The sequence below is a fragment of the Canis lupus genome, chromosome 28, assembly GCF_011100685.1.
Source record: "Canis lupus familiaris isolate Mischka breed German Shepherd chromosome 28, alternate assembly UU_Cfam_GSD_1.0, whole genome shotgun sequence".
Taxonomy (NCBI): Eukaryota; Metazoa; Chordata; class Mammalia; order Carnivora; family Canidae; genus Canis; species Canis lupus.
The window spans coordinates 15,146,549-15,161,813 of NC_049249.1; the positions used below are offsets into that span (position 1 = coordinate 15,146,549).

At 52.0% G+C, this 15,265-nt stretch overlaps 1 protein-coding gene across 5 annotated transcripts; it reads left to right on the forward strand.

Moving 5' to 3' along the window:
* Positions 1-1,413: 1,413 nt before the first annotated feature.
* MFSD13A (major facilitator superfamily domain containing 13A) lies at positions 1,414-15,179 on the forward strand. 5 transcript variants are annotated; one of them, XM_038578645.1, is made up of 10 exons: positions 1,420-1,525; positions 4,600-4,793; positions 9,169-9,411; positions 10,034-10,116; positions 10,641-11,093; positions 11,247-11,370; positions 11,990-12,086; positions 12,633-12,804; positions 12,883-13,076; positions 14,331-15,179. In XM_038578645.1, the coding sequence occupies exons 3-10, from the start codon at positions 9,244-9,246 to the stop codon at positions 14,591-14,593; spliced, it is 1,554 nt and encodes a 517-aa protein (XP_038434573.1). In that variant the 5' UTR covers positions 1,420-1,525; positions 4,600-4,793; positions 9,169-9,243; the 3' UTR covers positions 14,594-15,179. The 5 variants fall into 5 exon arrangements, with proteins under 5 accessions (XP_038434570.1, XP_038434574.1, XP_038434573.1 ...); XM_038578643.1 differs by lacking the exon at positions 4,600-4,793 and adding an exon at positions 1,862-1,970 and having other exon boundaries at positions 1,441-1,525; XM_038578644.1 differs by lacking the exon at positions 4,600-4,793 and adding an exon at positions 1,859-1,970 and having other exon boundaries at positions 1,477-1,525.
* The last annotated feature ends 86 nt before the right edge of the window (positions 15,180-15,265 follow it).

Sequence of the window (15,265 nt, forward strand, 5' to 3'; positions counted from 1 at the left end):
ATTCTCAGCCAGGAAAACATAGATGGGAGCAAGGGGTTGGGATGGGGGGTGATTTCCAGAAATTGCTTGAAGTTTAGAAGAGAGATGATATATGTGGCTTAGGGGGTACATAGGAGGTAAGAAGAGGGTCTGAAGAGGCAGGATTGTGGAGGAGAGAAATGAGATTGGTGAGAGGTGGATGCTGGGAGCAAAGATCACGGGATTGCTGGGGCTCCACAGGAACTGGCTGGACAGACTCTAACCCCTAACCCCTGCATACCGGGGCTCTAGTGTTGGACCATTTGCTGTGAGTGGGCCCTTTTCCAGGTAGTCAGGCAGGAGGAAGAGGATGATTTTCCTGTTGACAACCATCAACAAAAGCATAATAGCCAAAAACTTGCAATACTCTTACACTCTCATTTTTCAGTTAACACCTACAAAATCCCTCTAAGGCATAAAACAGAGGTTCACAAAAGGAGAGTCCTTTAACAAAGAAGTGAAGTTAGGGGATTGGGCCCCAGGTTCCCCTAAAACCTAAAACCCACCCACGCTCACTGCCTCATATCCCAGGGCAGGAAAACAGTAGGTCTGAAGTGTCTGCTCTTTGATTGCCTGGAAACCTAACCAGGTTTACAGGCCTATTAGGAAAAGACATGGGACATCCTCACCAGACTGAACTGAGCAAAAGAAAACTTGACTTTGAGGGCCTGGGCAGGGGTAGGAAAAGGAAAGACTGCTGTTCTGAGAGTCAAGAGAGCTGGATCCAGCTGGTCTGGGCCTCTTGCTTGTAGGAAAGTCTCTGAATCTCTCTGAGCCTATTGGCTCATCTGTAAAATGGCACCTACCTCCCAGGATGATGTGAAGACTCAACAAGACAATGCATGCAGAGTGCTTAACACGTTCCGGGGCACATAGTGAGAGCTCAATACTCCTTAGATTTTATTATTATTTTTTTTAATTCGAGGAGGTTGGGGTTGCCCTCTGGAGGCCTGGTGCCTGAGCGCTGGTGCCCACACCTTAAGCTGGGGATGTCCACTCTGCAGGGACTCACCATTCAGCCTCAGGGAGTCTCACGTTGTGCCACTGTCATCTCCTCATCTGCCTAGTTGTGCATCTAGTCAGACCACAAGACTCTTAAGGTGCTGTGCTCTGTTCATCCCGGGAATTAACACTAAGGAAGGACGGGGAGAGGGAGGGGAGCGCTCAGAAAACCCTTATTGATTTGAACTGAAATTGTCTTTAAGCAACTATAGAGGTGAAAGAGAGGGGGTGAACCGTCAGGAGTCCAGGCCACTGCTCTCTTCTTGCCAGTGTCCACGTTTTCTTTTCCGTCCTTAAGGGCATGAGCCCGTGACAAACATGGCGGCGGCAGCCTCGGGCGCGGGCACCTGCCGGGGCGCGGTCCCGGGAGCCGCGCGGAGCCAATCGCCGGCTGGGGGAGGAGGGAGCGGCCGGGGAAGCCGCTGGCGGGACGCGCGCAGGCGCACTGCCTCGCACCTGGTTCCAGGCGGCCGCAGGATTAGGCTTCTCTCCTGCCACGATTGCGGTGAGGGGCTGGCCGGCGGCCCGGGCGCGGGGGCAGGAGCGGGCCGGACTGGGGGCCAATCCTACACAAAGGACGGACCCGCGGGGGACAGGAACGCTGTCTGCTCTGCGAGTCCTGGAGGCTGTCTGCGCGGGGGGCTGGGGGGGGGGGGTGTCCCAGAGATGATCAGGTTGTGGGATGGGAGAGTCCTTGGGTCAGGGTGGGAGCAGTTTGGGCTCAAGGGGTGAGGGTGGAATCCTTGGCCGAAGGGCTCCTTGGGGGCTTGGGGTCGCGGGATGCATCAGGCCGGGATCCATTTCATTAATATAATGGCCCTTAACCCTGGTGGCACAGTAGAACCGCTTGGGGAGCTTTAAAAGAACACGACGTCGGGACCCATCCTTGACAATTCCGATTAAATTGGTCAGGAGTGAGGCCTGGGCCTCGATACGGAGCAGCCCCTCAGGTGATTTTAATGTGCAGACTGGCCGAAGAGCCACAGGTTTCAGCGCCAGCTATTGAGTAAAGAGCTCGTGGTTTAGCCCCCAGACTCCTCAGTGGCTTGGGAGGGGCGAGTGGTGCTAAGGTGAGGTCGCTGATCCTCCAGTGCTGCTGTAGTAGTGACCTGTGGGGGAGGGAGAGGGGGAAGGTCCCTCCCCCAGGAAGGTGAAAGTTCATTTCACCTTCCTGGGGGAGGAGGATAAGCCTATTACTATTTGGAGTGGAGGGTGTCCCACTGCCCCCAAGCCAGGGGAGGCCTCCTGCCAGGGCTGGACCCTGCAATGGGCAGGGAGACAAAGCAGGTGTGAAATAGGAAAGGCAGCAGACAATTCAGAGGTCCTCTGCTTGTTGAGAAGAGGACACACCTAATAATTCGTGCAGGGTGTTACACCTCTTCATTTCATTGGATGCTCCTGAGGACAGGTAGAGACTGGAATTGTTTTCTCCTGCTTCACAGATATAGGAACAAACTCAGATAGCTAGTTAGTAGTGATAAAGTTCAGATTGACTCAGGGTTCCCAACTCCAAATTATGCTTATTAGCAGCCTTTTCCCTCTGCATTAAACTGCTTCACACAGTCACTAATCCTTTTGGAGGGAATCGGCACCCACCCTTCTGATGCCCCTCATTCTAGGAGCCCCATCCCGCTTTCTTGGTTTCCTCCACCAAACCCACCAGCCATAGGTTGGTTCACAAATCAGGGAGATGCTACTGTTTCCATCCATTCTAGTTCTTTATCTTCCAGAAGCCTGATGGGTCGAAAGGAGTGAGTTTTCATGTGGGGGGATTCCTTCCAAACTGATGTGACTCTGTCACCTCACCAACCCGCAGTGCCCTCCCCCCCATCCCACTGTCCTCAGGATAGACTCTTGTGTGTGATTTACGGAGCCCCCTGATCTGCTGTCTTTCTACCTCCTTGCCCTGAGTTCTCTTTCCATAGCTCTCTTGTATTCGCTTTCCTTGCACATGGTACAAGCTTAATAAATGTTGCTTTTTTTTTTTTTTAATGTTGCTTTTTGTTATCACTCTTCCCCTTTGTGCACCTGTTGCCTTGCAATACATGTGTTATTCAGGGCACATCAAGGTTCTCCTGGTTGCCTCTTTCTGACTCCCACAGCCAAGCTGAACGGAGGTGCATAGTGGGATTTGGGGGTGGCGACGGGATTTAGGGCTGCTGCTCTTCCCTAGTTCTGTGGATGCCCAAATTGGCCTTTTAGGGGCAAATTGACTCAGCAGGCATTCACTGAGCACCTACTGTGTGAAGGAGCCTGGTGGAAGCAGGGAGTAGAAAACTGGGGTCTGACCTGGCTCTGCTCTTAAGGAGCTTGGGTGCTGGTGGAGGGTATGGGAGGCATCTGGGTCCTGATAAAGGAGGAAGGGGAAAGAATACCTGACTAGGTTTACTTGGGAAGGCTTGGCCACTGAACTAGGCCTTGAATCAGCAGGATTTGATTAGATGGTGGTGGGGTTGAGCATAGTGACATGAGAAATGCTGGGATTTTTTTTAGTCAAAGACGCTGGTTTTGAATCTTTGCTCCAGTACCTAATAGCTTTTTATTTATTTAACCTCCAGAGCAGAGCATTGGTTTCTTCGTTTATAAAATGAGATGGAAATAGTAACAAGAGTTGTAAGGATTCTTAATGAGAGATGTGAAAGCCAGACATACCCAGATGCCTGAGAAATGATATGTAGTTACATCTAGGGTATTTTAAGTGGAAGGAACAGCATGAACAAAGGTGTGGAGGTGGCATTTAAAAGAGAATTTGAGGGATGGCAGGATATACCAGGCAGCAAGAGGCATCAGTGTTGGGTGCTGGAGAGACTACTTAAGTTATGGATTGGACAGAAGGGGACACTGAGTGAATGAAACCTTTTAAAGATCATGAAACCACACTTCAGAGACATGAAAAAGAATAACAGTAGCTACTGTTTGTTGAAGATCTCCTATGTGCCAGGCACTGTGCTTGGTGCTTTATATTCCTTTTGTGTTCCAGCCCTGCAGCAATTCAAGAGGTTGGCATCATCCCCAGTGCTCGCTTCGGCAGCACATATACTAAAATTGGCATCATCCCCACTTTATAGATGAGACCAAGGCCCAGGGAGAGAGAAATGCTGGCTCAAAGCCACATAAATGGGACCATCCCAGCACGAGGGTGGAGTGGGCTCTGGGGACCTCCAACAGATGCTCTTGCCAGGTGCCAAGCTGGGGGTGGCGTTGGCTGAGTTACAGGATATTTCACCCGGCTTATGCAATGAGGTTGGTGTGGGTTCCAAGCTGTTCCTCCCCTGGAGAGGCAGGGCTGTTGTTCTCTGCTGGGAAGTATTGAGGGTGGGGAGGATTAGAAGGGGAAGGTGTTTCCTGAGGGAGGAGTGGAATCTGGAAGAGAAACTGGCTGCAGTGGCCCTGCATACTCCTCCCCCAGCTCTCTCCTGGGCAGAGGCTTACCTGGACAGGTTCCCCTGACTCCAACTCTGGCCTGTGGCTGGGGCTTGTATCTGGCACTCTTGAACTGTGCATGTGTTCCTGCTATTTGTGGACTCTCCTCTCCTGACATATCCTATCTTTTCTCTCAAATTCCCTTACCATGGGAAGGAGCCAGATTACCAGGATATTCCCTTGCTCCTACTCCAATCTTTTATGAGTGAGCCCAAGAAAAAGCCAGTTTCTGAACATCTTCCATGTAACAATGCTGGGGGCTTCTGGACATTCGTTTCGTCGTTCCTACATTCCTTTGAAGGATAGGCATTATTATTCCCGTTCTACACGTGGGGACACCAAGGCTCAGGGTAAGTCACTCGAGGTTGCGTTTTTAGTAGGAAACACAGTTAGGATTTAAACTCAGCCTCTCCTGATGGCAAAAGTCACGCCTTTCTCATGTCACAATCCTCTGAGGTTTTCTTTTCTTTCTTTTTTTTTTTTTTTTTTTTTTTTTTTCCCTCTGAGGTTTTCTACCATTACTCCAGCACTAGTGCAGGGAGCCAGCTGGTGGCAAGGCCAGGGGCTTGCCTGCAGGGTTCAACTCCAGCAACCAGGGTAGGTCACTAGATATCTGGGTAGGGGGCTGGGAGGCTTTACTCCCTTTGGACAAAGGCTTTGGAAGTGAGATGGTAGCAGGGGTGTGTGTGTGGCTGGGTGCTGGTGGTGGTGGTGGTGATGGTGGTGATGGTGATGGTGGGGTGGTGGTGATTCTGAAAGCCCTTGGGGAATCCGAGAAAGTGAGCTGGGTTAAGGATAAACAATGGAAGTAGACATTGTGCTTTACAACCCCAAAACACCTTTAGATTAATACTCACCTCGTCCTTGTGTGGTGGCTTCAGGAGGTCTGAGAGGCTCAATAGCAATAATCGCTGAAGTTTGAGTGTCCACTGCACTTAAGTGCTTTAGAGTATTTTTTCCTTGACTGCTAACAATAGTCTTCAGAAGGTTGATGGCATATTGCAGATCAAGAGACAGGCATAGAGAAGTTAAGCAAATTGCTCCAGGTCACACACGTAGTAACTGGTAGAGTCAGGACTTAGGAGACCCTCAATTGTGTTTTCCTTCTATGTTCTTAGAAAGTGGCAGGGAAACTTTTAGGATGATGGATATGTTCATGATCTCAACTGTGATGACAGTTTCACAGGTGTATGTATATGTTAAAGCTAATCAGGCTGTACACTTTTAATATGTGCAGATCATTATGTGTCACTTGTACCTCAATAAAGCTGTGGGGGGAAAAGCATTTCCCACCAAATGTTCATTTGGGGGCTGAAGGGCTCCAGGGGGAGGCTATCTGTCCATCCTCCTGCTTTGGGGCAAGGTAGGATCACTGGAGCCCGGGAAAGATTCTCACAGACTTACCAGCTGCTTCCAGGTTGTTCTGGCTGCTTCAACTTCTTCATTCCCCAACACTGGGCATAGGCGGGCACCAGTTGGATCTCTTGAGTGAATTGCCCTCATTTCTCAATGAGCCTGAGAGACCCCACTGGGATTCCCTCACTATTCCCCCCTCAGGGCCTATTTTTCTACCAGAGAATAGTTTCATCCGGCCCACTCTCTCCAAGGATGAAGGGCAAAGATGCAGGCCCTGCCCTGGGAAACTCCACAGTTGGGGTGTTATGGGGGCAGGCAGGAGAGTGTGGTACAGTGGCAGGAGGCATCAGTGAGGGGCTGGAGAAAATCTGGTCACGGTGCCGGCTCCTGAAAGATGGGGAGGTGGGAGGCCACTTCTGGGAGGAATGCTGCCGAGAACAAAAGCCTGGCCAGAGGAGAGAGTGACTTGAAGACCCAGGGGAGGTCAGGCTGGACAGAGGCCCCTGGGCACAGAGTGGGAGCCATAGGGGGTCATGGGGGAAGGACAGGTCCTGGGGGGTCACTACTGTTGGGTTAGGGTTGAAGTTGGCTCTCCAGGGCCTGACCATGATGGGAGGCTAAAGTTTCAGCTCTGTGTGTGTGCGTGCGTGCATGCATGCATGCTCCAACACGTAGACCACACCATGGGTAGGCTTGAGTCACGAGGACTCAAAGAGGAACAGCCCCTGGGGGTATGTGTAAGGCTCCTGGGGCTACTGGAACAGATGACCACAAACTGGGTGGCTGAAAACAACCAAAATTTATTCTCTCACGGTCTGAAAAAACGCTGATTGGTCATGTTCCCTCCAGAGGCTCTAGGGAAGACTCATTTCTTGCTTCCTTCTAGCTTCTGGTGGTTGCCTGTGGTCCTTGGCAGTCAGTCCTTGGCTTTTAGCTGCATCCTTAAACTTTCTGCCTTTGTCCACACACAGCTATCTGTCTTTTTTCTTTTTCTTTCTTTCTTTTCTTTTCTTTTCTTTTCTTTTCTTTTCTTTTCTTTTCTTTTCTTTTCTTTTCCCTCCCTCCTTCCTTTCTTTCTTTCTTTCTTTCTTTCTTTCTTTCTTTCTTTCTTTCTTTCTTTCTTTCTTTCTTTCTTTTCTTTCTTTCTTATTTTTATTTATTTATTCATGAGAGACACACAGAGGCAGAGACACAGGCAGAGAATCCTAGGCGGGACTCAATCCCAGGACTCTAGGATCACACCCTGAGCCTAAGGTAGACGCTCAACTGCTGAGCCCAGGTGTCCCAAGCTGTCTTTCTTTCTTGTGTGTGTGTCTTTCTCTAAATTTCCCTCTCCCTGTAAGGGGTCACCTGAATTCACTGTGATCTCGTCTTAACTTGGTTACATCCACACAGATCCTGTTTCCAGATAAGGTCACACTTGGGGTTAGAGCTCGAACATGCCTTTGTGTGTGTGTGTGTGTGTGTGTGTGTGTGTGTGTGTGTGTGAGTGAGGGGGTTATAGGGCGCGGGGGACAGGATTTAACTCACAGCAGGGATTTTGAGAGAGGGAAATCCTCATAGCTTCCCTCTGGGGATCAGCCAAGCACACAAAGGGTTACTTTTCTGAAAAGAGAATGGCAGCTTTGAATCTAAAAAAGGAGTCAGGCCTAAGTCAAGTCAAGCCTCACTGCCTGCCCCCTGCCACCGAAACTGGTCACCGCCCTGCAGCCTACTACCTACAGAATCTGATTCCTCCCCAGATCTCCTGAGTCAAAATCTGCATTCTGATGAAGTTGCCTGTGTGACTGGAAAGCATGTTCCAGTTTGAGAAGGCCCGTTCTAATAAAAATCTGACTTTTATTTCCTCCCCTCTTGTGGTCAACCTGCCCATCCAGCCTCTGCATACAAGTCAGCCGGGTTGGAAGCCAGGCACCCACCCCATGCTTTGTTCTTTCTTCTCATGTAACATGTTCTTAGATTTCTCTTCTGCATATCAACGTGGTCCACGTGCTTTTCTGGAGTGTCGGCCTTGCTGAGCCTGTCCATTTGGTGCATTCTTGGGCCGTGTCCAATTTTTTGCTCTTTATTACTGCTGCTACTGTGAACATCGCTATAGTATTCCTTTGAGGCTGGCTCCTTGAGGTGGAATTTCCAGAATCAAAGTGCATGACTGGTTGTGGACTCTCACTTATATACCTATGGAACCTGACATCACAGCAATTTTCTCTGTTCCACCCAACAGTGCATAGGAACCTGATTTAGAAAGTCAAGTAGCAGGAAAGGCTTCAGAACCAGACGGGTGGGGTCAGATCCCCTGCTTTTTTGCAGTATGACATTGGGCAAATGACTCAACATCTCTGAGCTTGGGATTGCTCTCTTTTTAACACTATAATGGTGCTATAAATTTTGTAGGCATTTTATTTTATTTTTTTATTTTTTTCTTTTCTTTTTATTTATTTATTTATGATAGTCACAGAGAGAGAGAGAGAGAGAGAGAGGCAGAGACACAGGCAGAGGGAGAAGCAGGCTCCATGCACCGGGAGCCCAACGTGGGATTCGATCCTGGGTCTCCAGGATCGCGCCCTGGGCCAAAGGCAGGCGCCAAACCGCTGCGCCACCCAGGGATCCCTGTAGGCATTTTATAAAGATAATCATGACACCACCACCATCTATTTATTGAGCACTTTCCAAGAGTTACCTCACTTGATCTTGACATTCCTCTGCAGAGTAGGCATGATCATCCCTCTTTTTCCCTTTTACAGAAGAGGAAACTGAGGTGTGTGTTAAGTAGCTTGCCTGATGTTATAGGGGGCATTGTGTGCCCAGGCCCACAGTTGACACATCCAGATTGTTAAGGTTCTTGTGATAAGACGGTGTGGATGAAAGAAGATGCTGAGCACACTGCCCTAGCACATGACCTGGTTTAGCACTCATGGGATGCCTGACTTCTTTTCCCACGCCTTTATCAGTTGTCTTGGGTTACTCTCGATAGTGGTGTATCTAGCCCAGCACTGTTTCAACTATATGTCATCGATGTTCTCCAGCTTTATTTTGCGTACAAACTTCCTCCCAGTGGAAATGAGGGGCTTTTTGGTTTTGTTTTAAAGATTTATTTACTCATTTTAGAGAGAGAGCATGGGCGGGGGGGGGGGGGGTGGAGGGGGAGAGGGAAAGGAGAAGCAGACTTCCATTGAGCAGGGTGCTTGATGTGGGTCTCAATTCTAGGACCCTGAGATTATGATCCTAGACAAAGGCAGATGCTTAACTGACTGAGCCACCCAGGTGCCCCTGGATATGAGTTTTTAAATGATTCAGAGATCTGGGGTTACAGTAGAGCCAGTAGAGCTGGCTCTGAGCCTTGCAGCTAACTGGCTCCTTCTTCCCCAGGGACAAGGATGGCCAGACTGCTCTTGGAAGTGAGCACTCCTCAGTGTTCCTGGGGCTGACACTGAGCTGGCAGCCATGGGGCTGGGCAGGCTCCAGGCCTGGATGCTGGGCCTTCCTACAGCTGTGGTCTATGGCTCCCTGGCCCTCTTCATCTCTATTCTGCACAATGTGTTCCTGCTTTACTATGTGGACACCTTTGTCTCAGTGTACAAGATCAACAAAGCTGCCTTCTGGGTTGGAGAGGTAGGCCAGCAGTGGATGGGAGTTGGGCAGATTGCAGGGCTGGGTGCCACCCAGTCTGGAGCATGGGGCAGGCCAGGTTGCCCTCCATGATTCAGCAAGAAAAGCTGGAGCTGGAGGTGTCCATGAGTCCTCCTTCTCTTGGCCACTCTCCTATGAGCCTGGCACTGTTCTAGATATTCACATATGTGGTATCATATATTCATATATATTAATTCATCAGCTGGATAAATTTGCCCCAGATGGGTGGGAGTTTGATGGGGGTAGTGGCTGGGAGAGTGTCTTTGTTTTGTTTTAAATATTTTATTTATTTTTTCATGAGAGACGCACAGAGAGAGGCAGTGACGTAGGCAGGGGGAGAAGCAGGTTCCCTGCAAGGGAGCCCAATGTGGGACTTGATCCCCGGACCCGGGATCACACCTTGAGCTGAAGGCAGAGGCTCAACTGCTGAGCCACCCAGGCATCTCGGTAGAGTAGGTTTTAGCAGAGGGACGGCCTCTTTGCAAAGGTTTGCAGGCAGGAAAGCTGGGCTCATCTTTGAGGGGTGGTGAGCAGGCTGGGTAGGGAAAACTCTGAGAGATGCAGCCACCTGGAGCCTACCCGCCCCTCTCCCCTCTGCCCACAGACGGTGTTTCTCCTCTGGAACAGCCTCAACGACCCCCTCTTCGGCTGGCTGAGTGACCGTCAGTTCCTCAGCTCCCAGCCCCGGTTTGTGTCCTGGGGATGGCTCAGGGGTGCCTCTATTTGGGGTGGGGAAAGAAAGGGAGACCATTTCCACTTTTTGACCAGGCTCTTTCCCTTCCCAAGGTCAGGCAGGTGGGAGAAATGACTTTGACTAACTTGCCTTGCTCACCTGGGGCAAGGTTTACCCCAGCTTGGCTTGTCAGGTCCTCAGAACAGGAAGCAGTACAGCAAACGCTCTCTGTTGCTTCTGGCAGATTCCTTGACCCCATCCCTGCTTAGGCCCAGCACTGCCCCCAACCCTGAGAAGTAGATATCCCACCACCCTTTGGTCATCAGCCTTGGCAGACTGGCAAGGGAGCAGACAGAGCATACCCTCCAGTGGGTTGTGCTTCCTAAATCAGAGGCTGAGGACGTGGGGCTCAGTGGGATCACTCTGACGTGAGTCCTGTGCTCTGGGCCTCTGTCCTTCCTTGGAGGCCTGGGCAGGGGGAGCTGTGGCTTGCCAAGTTGGTAAAAGCAGCTCCCACCTTTTCTCCTCTCCTCGGCAGGTCGGGTGCCAGGCTCTCCTCGAGGGCTGTGGTGCTGGCACGGGTGCGGGCCCTGGGCTGGCATGGGCCGCTGTTGGCACTGTCGTTCCTGGCATTCTGGGTGCCCTGGGCCCCGGCTGGCCTGCAGTTCTTGCTGTGCCTGTGCCTCTATGATGGCTTCCTGACGCTCGTCGACCTGCACCATCATGCCTTGCTGGCTGACCTGGCCCTCTCTGCCCACGACCGTACCCACCTCAACTTCTACTGCTCCCTCTTCAGTGCGGCTGGCTCCCTCTCTGTCTTTGCCTCCTATGCCTTCTGGAACAAGGAAGATTTCTCTTCCTTCCGCGCCTTCTGTGTGGCACTGGCCACCGGCTCTGGGCTGGGCTTTGTGGGGGCCACATGGCTGCTTAGGCGGCAGGTTGAGGCAGCTGGCAGGGAGCCAGGGTGCCCAGCCTTGGCTGTGGATGGCGGGTGAGTGGCCCTGGCCCAGCCCTCTGGGTTCCCACCAGCACTCTTCTGAGTGGGATTTCAACACTGAGTCCCCTGTTTGATGGGTGGCTGCCCTGGGTGGCGGATGGCTCTGGCCCAGCCCTTGGCCATTGGTGACCCCCCTCTGCCCTGTAGCCTGTGTGGAGAGGAGCTGCTCACGGGCTGCCAGGACGCAGGCAGCATCACTTTGGGCCAGTACCTCCGGCAGCTGGCACGCCACCGGAACTTCCTGTGGTTCGTGGGCATGGACCTGGTACAGGTATTGGAGCACCTCCCCAGCTCAACAGCTAGGATGTGCCTCACTCTAGGGAACGGGCTCCTTAAAAGCTGGGAAAGCAGTTGTGGGCCTCGTGTGAGGGCTTCTGGGTGATTGGCTAGTGGGAACACAGGTCGGGTAGTTAGGAGAACCAGATTCCAGTACCGTCAGAACTCCTAACTCCCTGTGTGATCTTAGGCAGGACTGTCTGTCTTCACCTGCAAAATGAGGGTGTGAAAATGAGGTGCCCTGTGGGAACTCTGTGACAATCTTTTTGAAACACTGAATGCCGTGCCTAAGACATGTATATAAATAAGCTAGCCAAATTCAGCTATACATGGGATGGTATTGATATCATCAAGCATGTTTTACTAAAGTGTTTTCAATTAAAGAGAAAAAAACTCAATCATTCAGTTGACAATTTTATCATTCCTTCTACCTATTAGCAAAATTAGATAAGCAATAGGAATTTGGTGTTGGGTTTTATTTTGGCACCTTCTGTAAGGAGGGACACGGGGTTAAAGTCTACCGCCAGCCACTCCCTTGTTGGCTTCCGGCCTTCCCAATCCCCACCCCCACCCCCCAGCCCAGCAGCCACCTTACTGCCCCCTTTGGGTTGCAGGTCTTTCACTGCCACTTCAACAGCAACTTCTTCCCCCTCTTCCTGGAGCATCTGTTGTCAGACCACATCTCCCTCTCCACAGGCTCCTTCCTTTTGGGTGAGTGGGTGCCCCAGGCTGGCGGCAAGGACAGAAGCTTGCACCCCAGCTGCTACCGCAGCTCCCTCCCCAAAGGAGCCTGGTGGTGGCTGCAGAGGGCCTAAGCCACTGCCAACTGTGGGGTTGCGCCCCAGCCTCCAGCTGTTTTTGTGGGGAAGGGCCCGGAGCCTGTTGTGCTGTGAATAGTGCAGCACTGCTCTCCTGGTGATCTGGACGATGGTGCCCCCCAGAGGTGAGGCAGCACAGTGGCCGGTTCACAGCAGGGCTGCGGGGCTTGGGTGTGTGGCTTGACTGCTGTTCTCTGTGTAGCCTTGGGCGTGTTTTGTTTAATCTCTTTGGGCCTCCATTTACCATCTGTAAAGTCGGGATAATAATAGTACTTACCCTAAAGGGTGGTGAGGATTCAGTAAAAGGATGTGAAGCTCATAGCACAGACCTGGCACATCAGGTGTTGTCGATGCCAGCTCTGATTCCGATTGTCAGGATGTGGATAATGTGGAAGCTGCTGTGGCGGTGCCCTCTGACAAGCCCCCACCCCCCATCCAGGCATCTCCTACGTCGCTCCCCACCTCAACAACCTCTACTTCTTGCCCCTGTGCCAGCGCTGGGGTGTCTACACTGTGGTGCGGGGGCTGTTCCTGCTCAAGCTGGGCCTGAGCCTGCTCATGCTATTGGCCGGGCCTGACCGCCCTGGCCTCCTCTGCCTCTTCATTGCCAGGTAGGCACTGCCCCTGCCCCCCACCCCCGCACCTCTGTTCACCCCTTCATTCTTGTCCCCTTTTCTCTTCGCTGGCAGCAACCGTGTCTTCACTGAGGGCACCTGTAAGCTGTTGACTCTGGTGGTCACTGATCTGGTGGATGAGGACCTGGTGCTGAACCACCGCAAGCAGGCAGCCTCAGCTCTTCTCTTTGGCATGGTAGCCCTGGTGACCAAGCCAGGCCAGACCTTTGCCCCGCTGCTGGGCACCTGGCTGCTGTGCTTCTACACAGGTGAGGGCCTGGGGGGTTGGCACAGGGCTCTTGAGGTTCCAGGGGTCAAAGCTTACCTGGCACACGAGCTGACAAGCTGGGTCCATAACAGAGACAGAATGGAAACCCACCAACCAAGGCTGTCCCTGGGCCACCCTTCCTCTGCCTCTTCCCATGTGGGTTTAGGGACTGAGTCTCCCAGTTCTTCCAGTCTTTCGATAGTTCCTTCATTTGTTCATTCATTCATTCATTCATTCATTCATTCAACAAATGTGTATAGAATACTTTCTCGACTAGGAGCTGCTCCAGGTCCCTTTAGGGAGGGAACAATGGTTTTTGGCTTCATGGAACTTATTATATTCCACATTCCCTATTCCAGAGGGATGGGTGGGTTGGTGATAAACAGCCAAACAAGAAAATAGCAGGTGGTGGGGAAAGAGATGGTAAAATTTGCAGTGTGACTGAGGAGCTACTTCGTGTGATCCAGGAAGGCCTCTCTGAGGAGGTGACCCCTAGGATGTGGACCGATGGCAGGAATCTGGTCTACAAAGATATCCATGAATCCCAGGCAGAAGGTGGGGCAGGTACAAAGGCCTGAGGTCTCAGGAGTGGTTAGGAGATGAGGCTGGGAAAGCAGAGGGCTCTGTCAGGCAGGGCTTGGCTTTTATTCTTGATGTGAAGAAAAACTATTGCAAAACTTTATATTGAATAAATTTTTAATTTATTCATGAAAGATACACAGAGGGAGAGACACAGAGACACAGGCAGACACAGACACAGAGAGGGAAGCCTGATGCGGAACTTAATCCCAGGACCCCCGGATCACGACCTGAGCCAAAGGCAGATACTCAACCAGTGAGCTACCCTGGTGCCCTATTGCAAAGATTTTAAGCAGAGCAGTGGCATGGTCTGCTCTGTTTTTTAAAGTTCACATTGACCTGTATGGAGAATGGGTCGTGGCGAGGCTATGGCAGAGGCCAGGGAAGCTTGGAACAGGTGGTACCAGGGGATTGGAAGAAAGTGTGGGATGTGTTTTGGAATTGGGGGAAGGACTGGCCGTTGAGTGGTGATGTTAGCCGAAGAAACCAGGAAGACTGAGGTTCTGGGGTGGATGGTGGTACCAGTCACCAAGAAGGGAAGAACAGGGGAGAAGCAAGGTTGGGGTAGGAATTGAGTTGTGGTTTAGACGTGCATGTGTGTCATTGGATGTGGTGCTGTGGACTTCAGAAGAGACCAGGGCTTACCCTGTTCTTTCTGCATGCTCTCTCATCCTAGGTCATGATCTCTTCCAGCAGCCCCCACTGAACCCTGTGGGGAGTGCCCAGCCCTGGCCAGAGCCCCCGGCCCCACCCCCAGCACAGGCCCCGACACTCCGCCAGGGCTGCTTCTACCTGCTGGTGCTGGTGCCCATCACCTGTGCTCTGCTGCAGCTGTTCACCTGGTCCCAGTTCACACTGCATGGGAGACGCCTGCACATGGTCAAAGCCCAGCGCCAGAACCTATCACGGGCCCAGGCCCTGGATGTTAAGATGGTGTGAGGGGCGGGCACAGCAAGGTCACCCTGCTGAGGATGCTATCACAGCCCTGGGCAGGAGCCACTCTTGCCAACCCCTCATCCTGTTACTCTGCCTTCCTGGGGCACAACATCCTGCTACTCTGCCTTCCTGGGACAGATGCAGAGTGTGGGGAGCTCCTGGGGCTGAGCCAGGGGCATCACTGAAGTCTCCATTCCTGCTTGGCTGTCTGGCCCAGCTTCAGCAAGGGCCTGGCTGTGTGCTCAGGGACCTGCTTCCCCCTGTGGGGCAGGAGGAAGAAGAGGACCAAGAGGGGATGGGGCTGTCCTGTGGTCACATGGGGTTGCTATGGGGCACAGAGGCCTAACCCACTACCTGACTGGGGCTGGTGCTCTGTGTGGGCTCAGAAGCCGCTTTCACCCATTCAGGGGAAGCTGTGAGTCCCACTGCCCTCTCCTTCCACCTTTCCAGCAGTTTCTCTGACCTCTCTGCTTCAGCTGTGCCTGAAGTAGCATGCCCCACCTGTGGCAGGGCTTCCTCACCCTTACCTGACCTCTAAAAGAGGTTCATTTCATCACAGACTGATTAAAGTCGGTCATTTCTATTCCCATTCCTGAGGTCTGTGCTTTGTGTGGGAGTGGTGGGTTGGTGGGTCTGAGGAACAGAATTCCTCACTTAATAGGAAAAGTACTCGGA

Bases quoted from the DNA above. Each gene is read 5' to 3' on its own strand.
- MFSD13A (XM_038578642.1), top strand. From the start codon at position 9,244: ATGGGGCTGGGCAGGCTCCAGGCCTGGATGCTGGGCCTTCCTACAGCT. The intron at 11,094-11,246 runs GTGAGTGGCCCT...TCTGCCCTGTAG, and splicing joins GCCTTGGCTGTGGATGGCGG to CCTGTGTGGAGAGGAGCTGC. The intron at 12,805-12,882 runs GTAGGCACTGCC...CTTCGCTGGCAG, and splicing joins CTCTGCCTCTTCATTGCCAG to CAACCGTGTCTTCACTGAGG.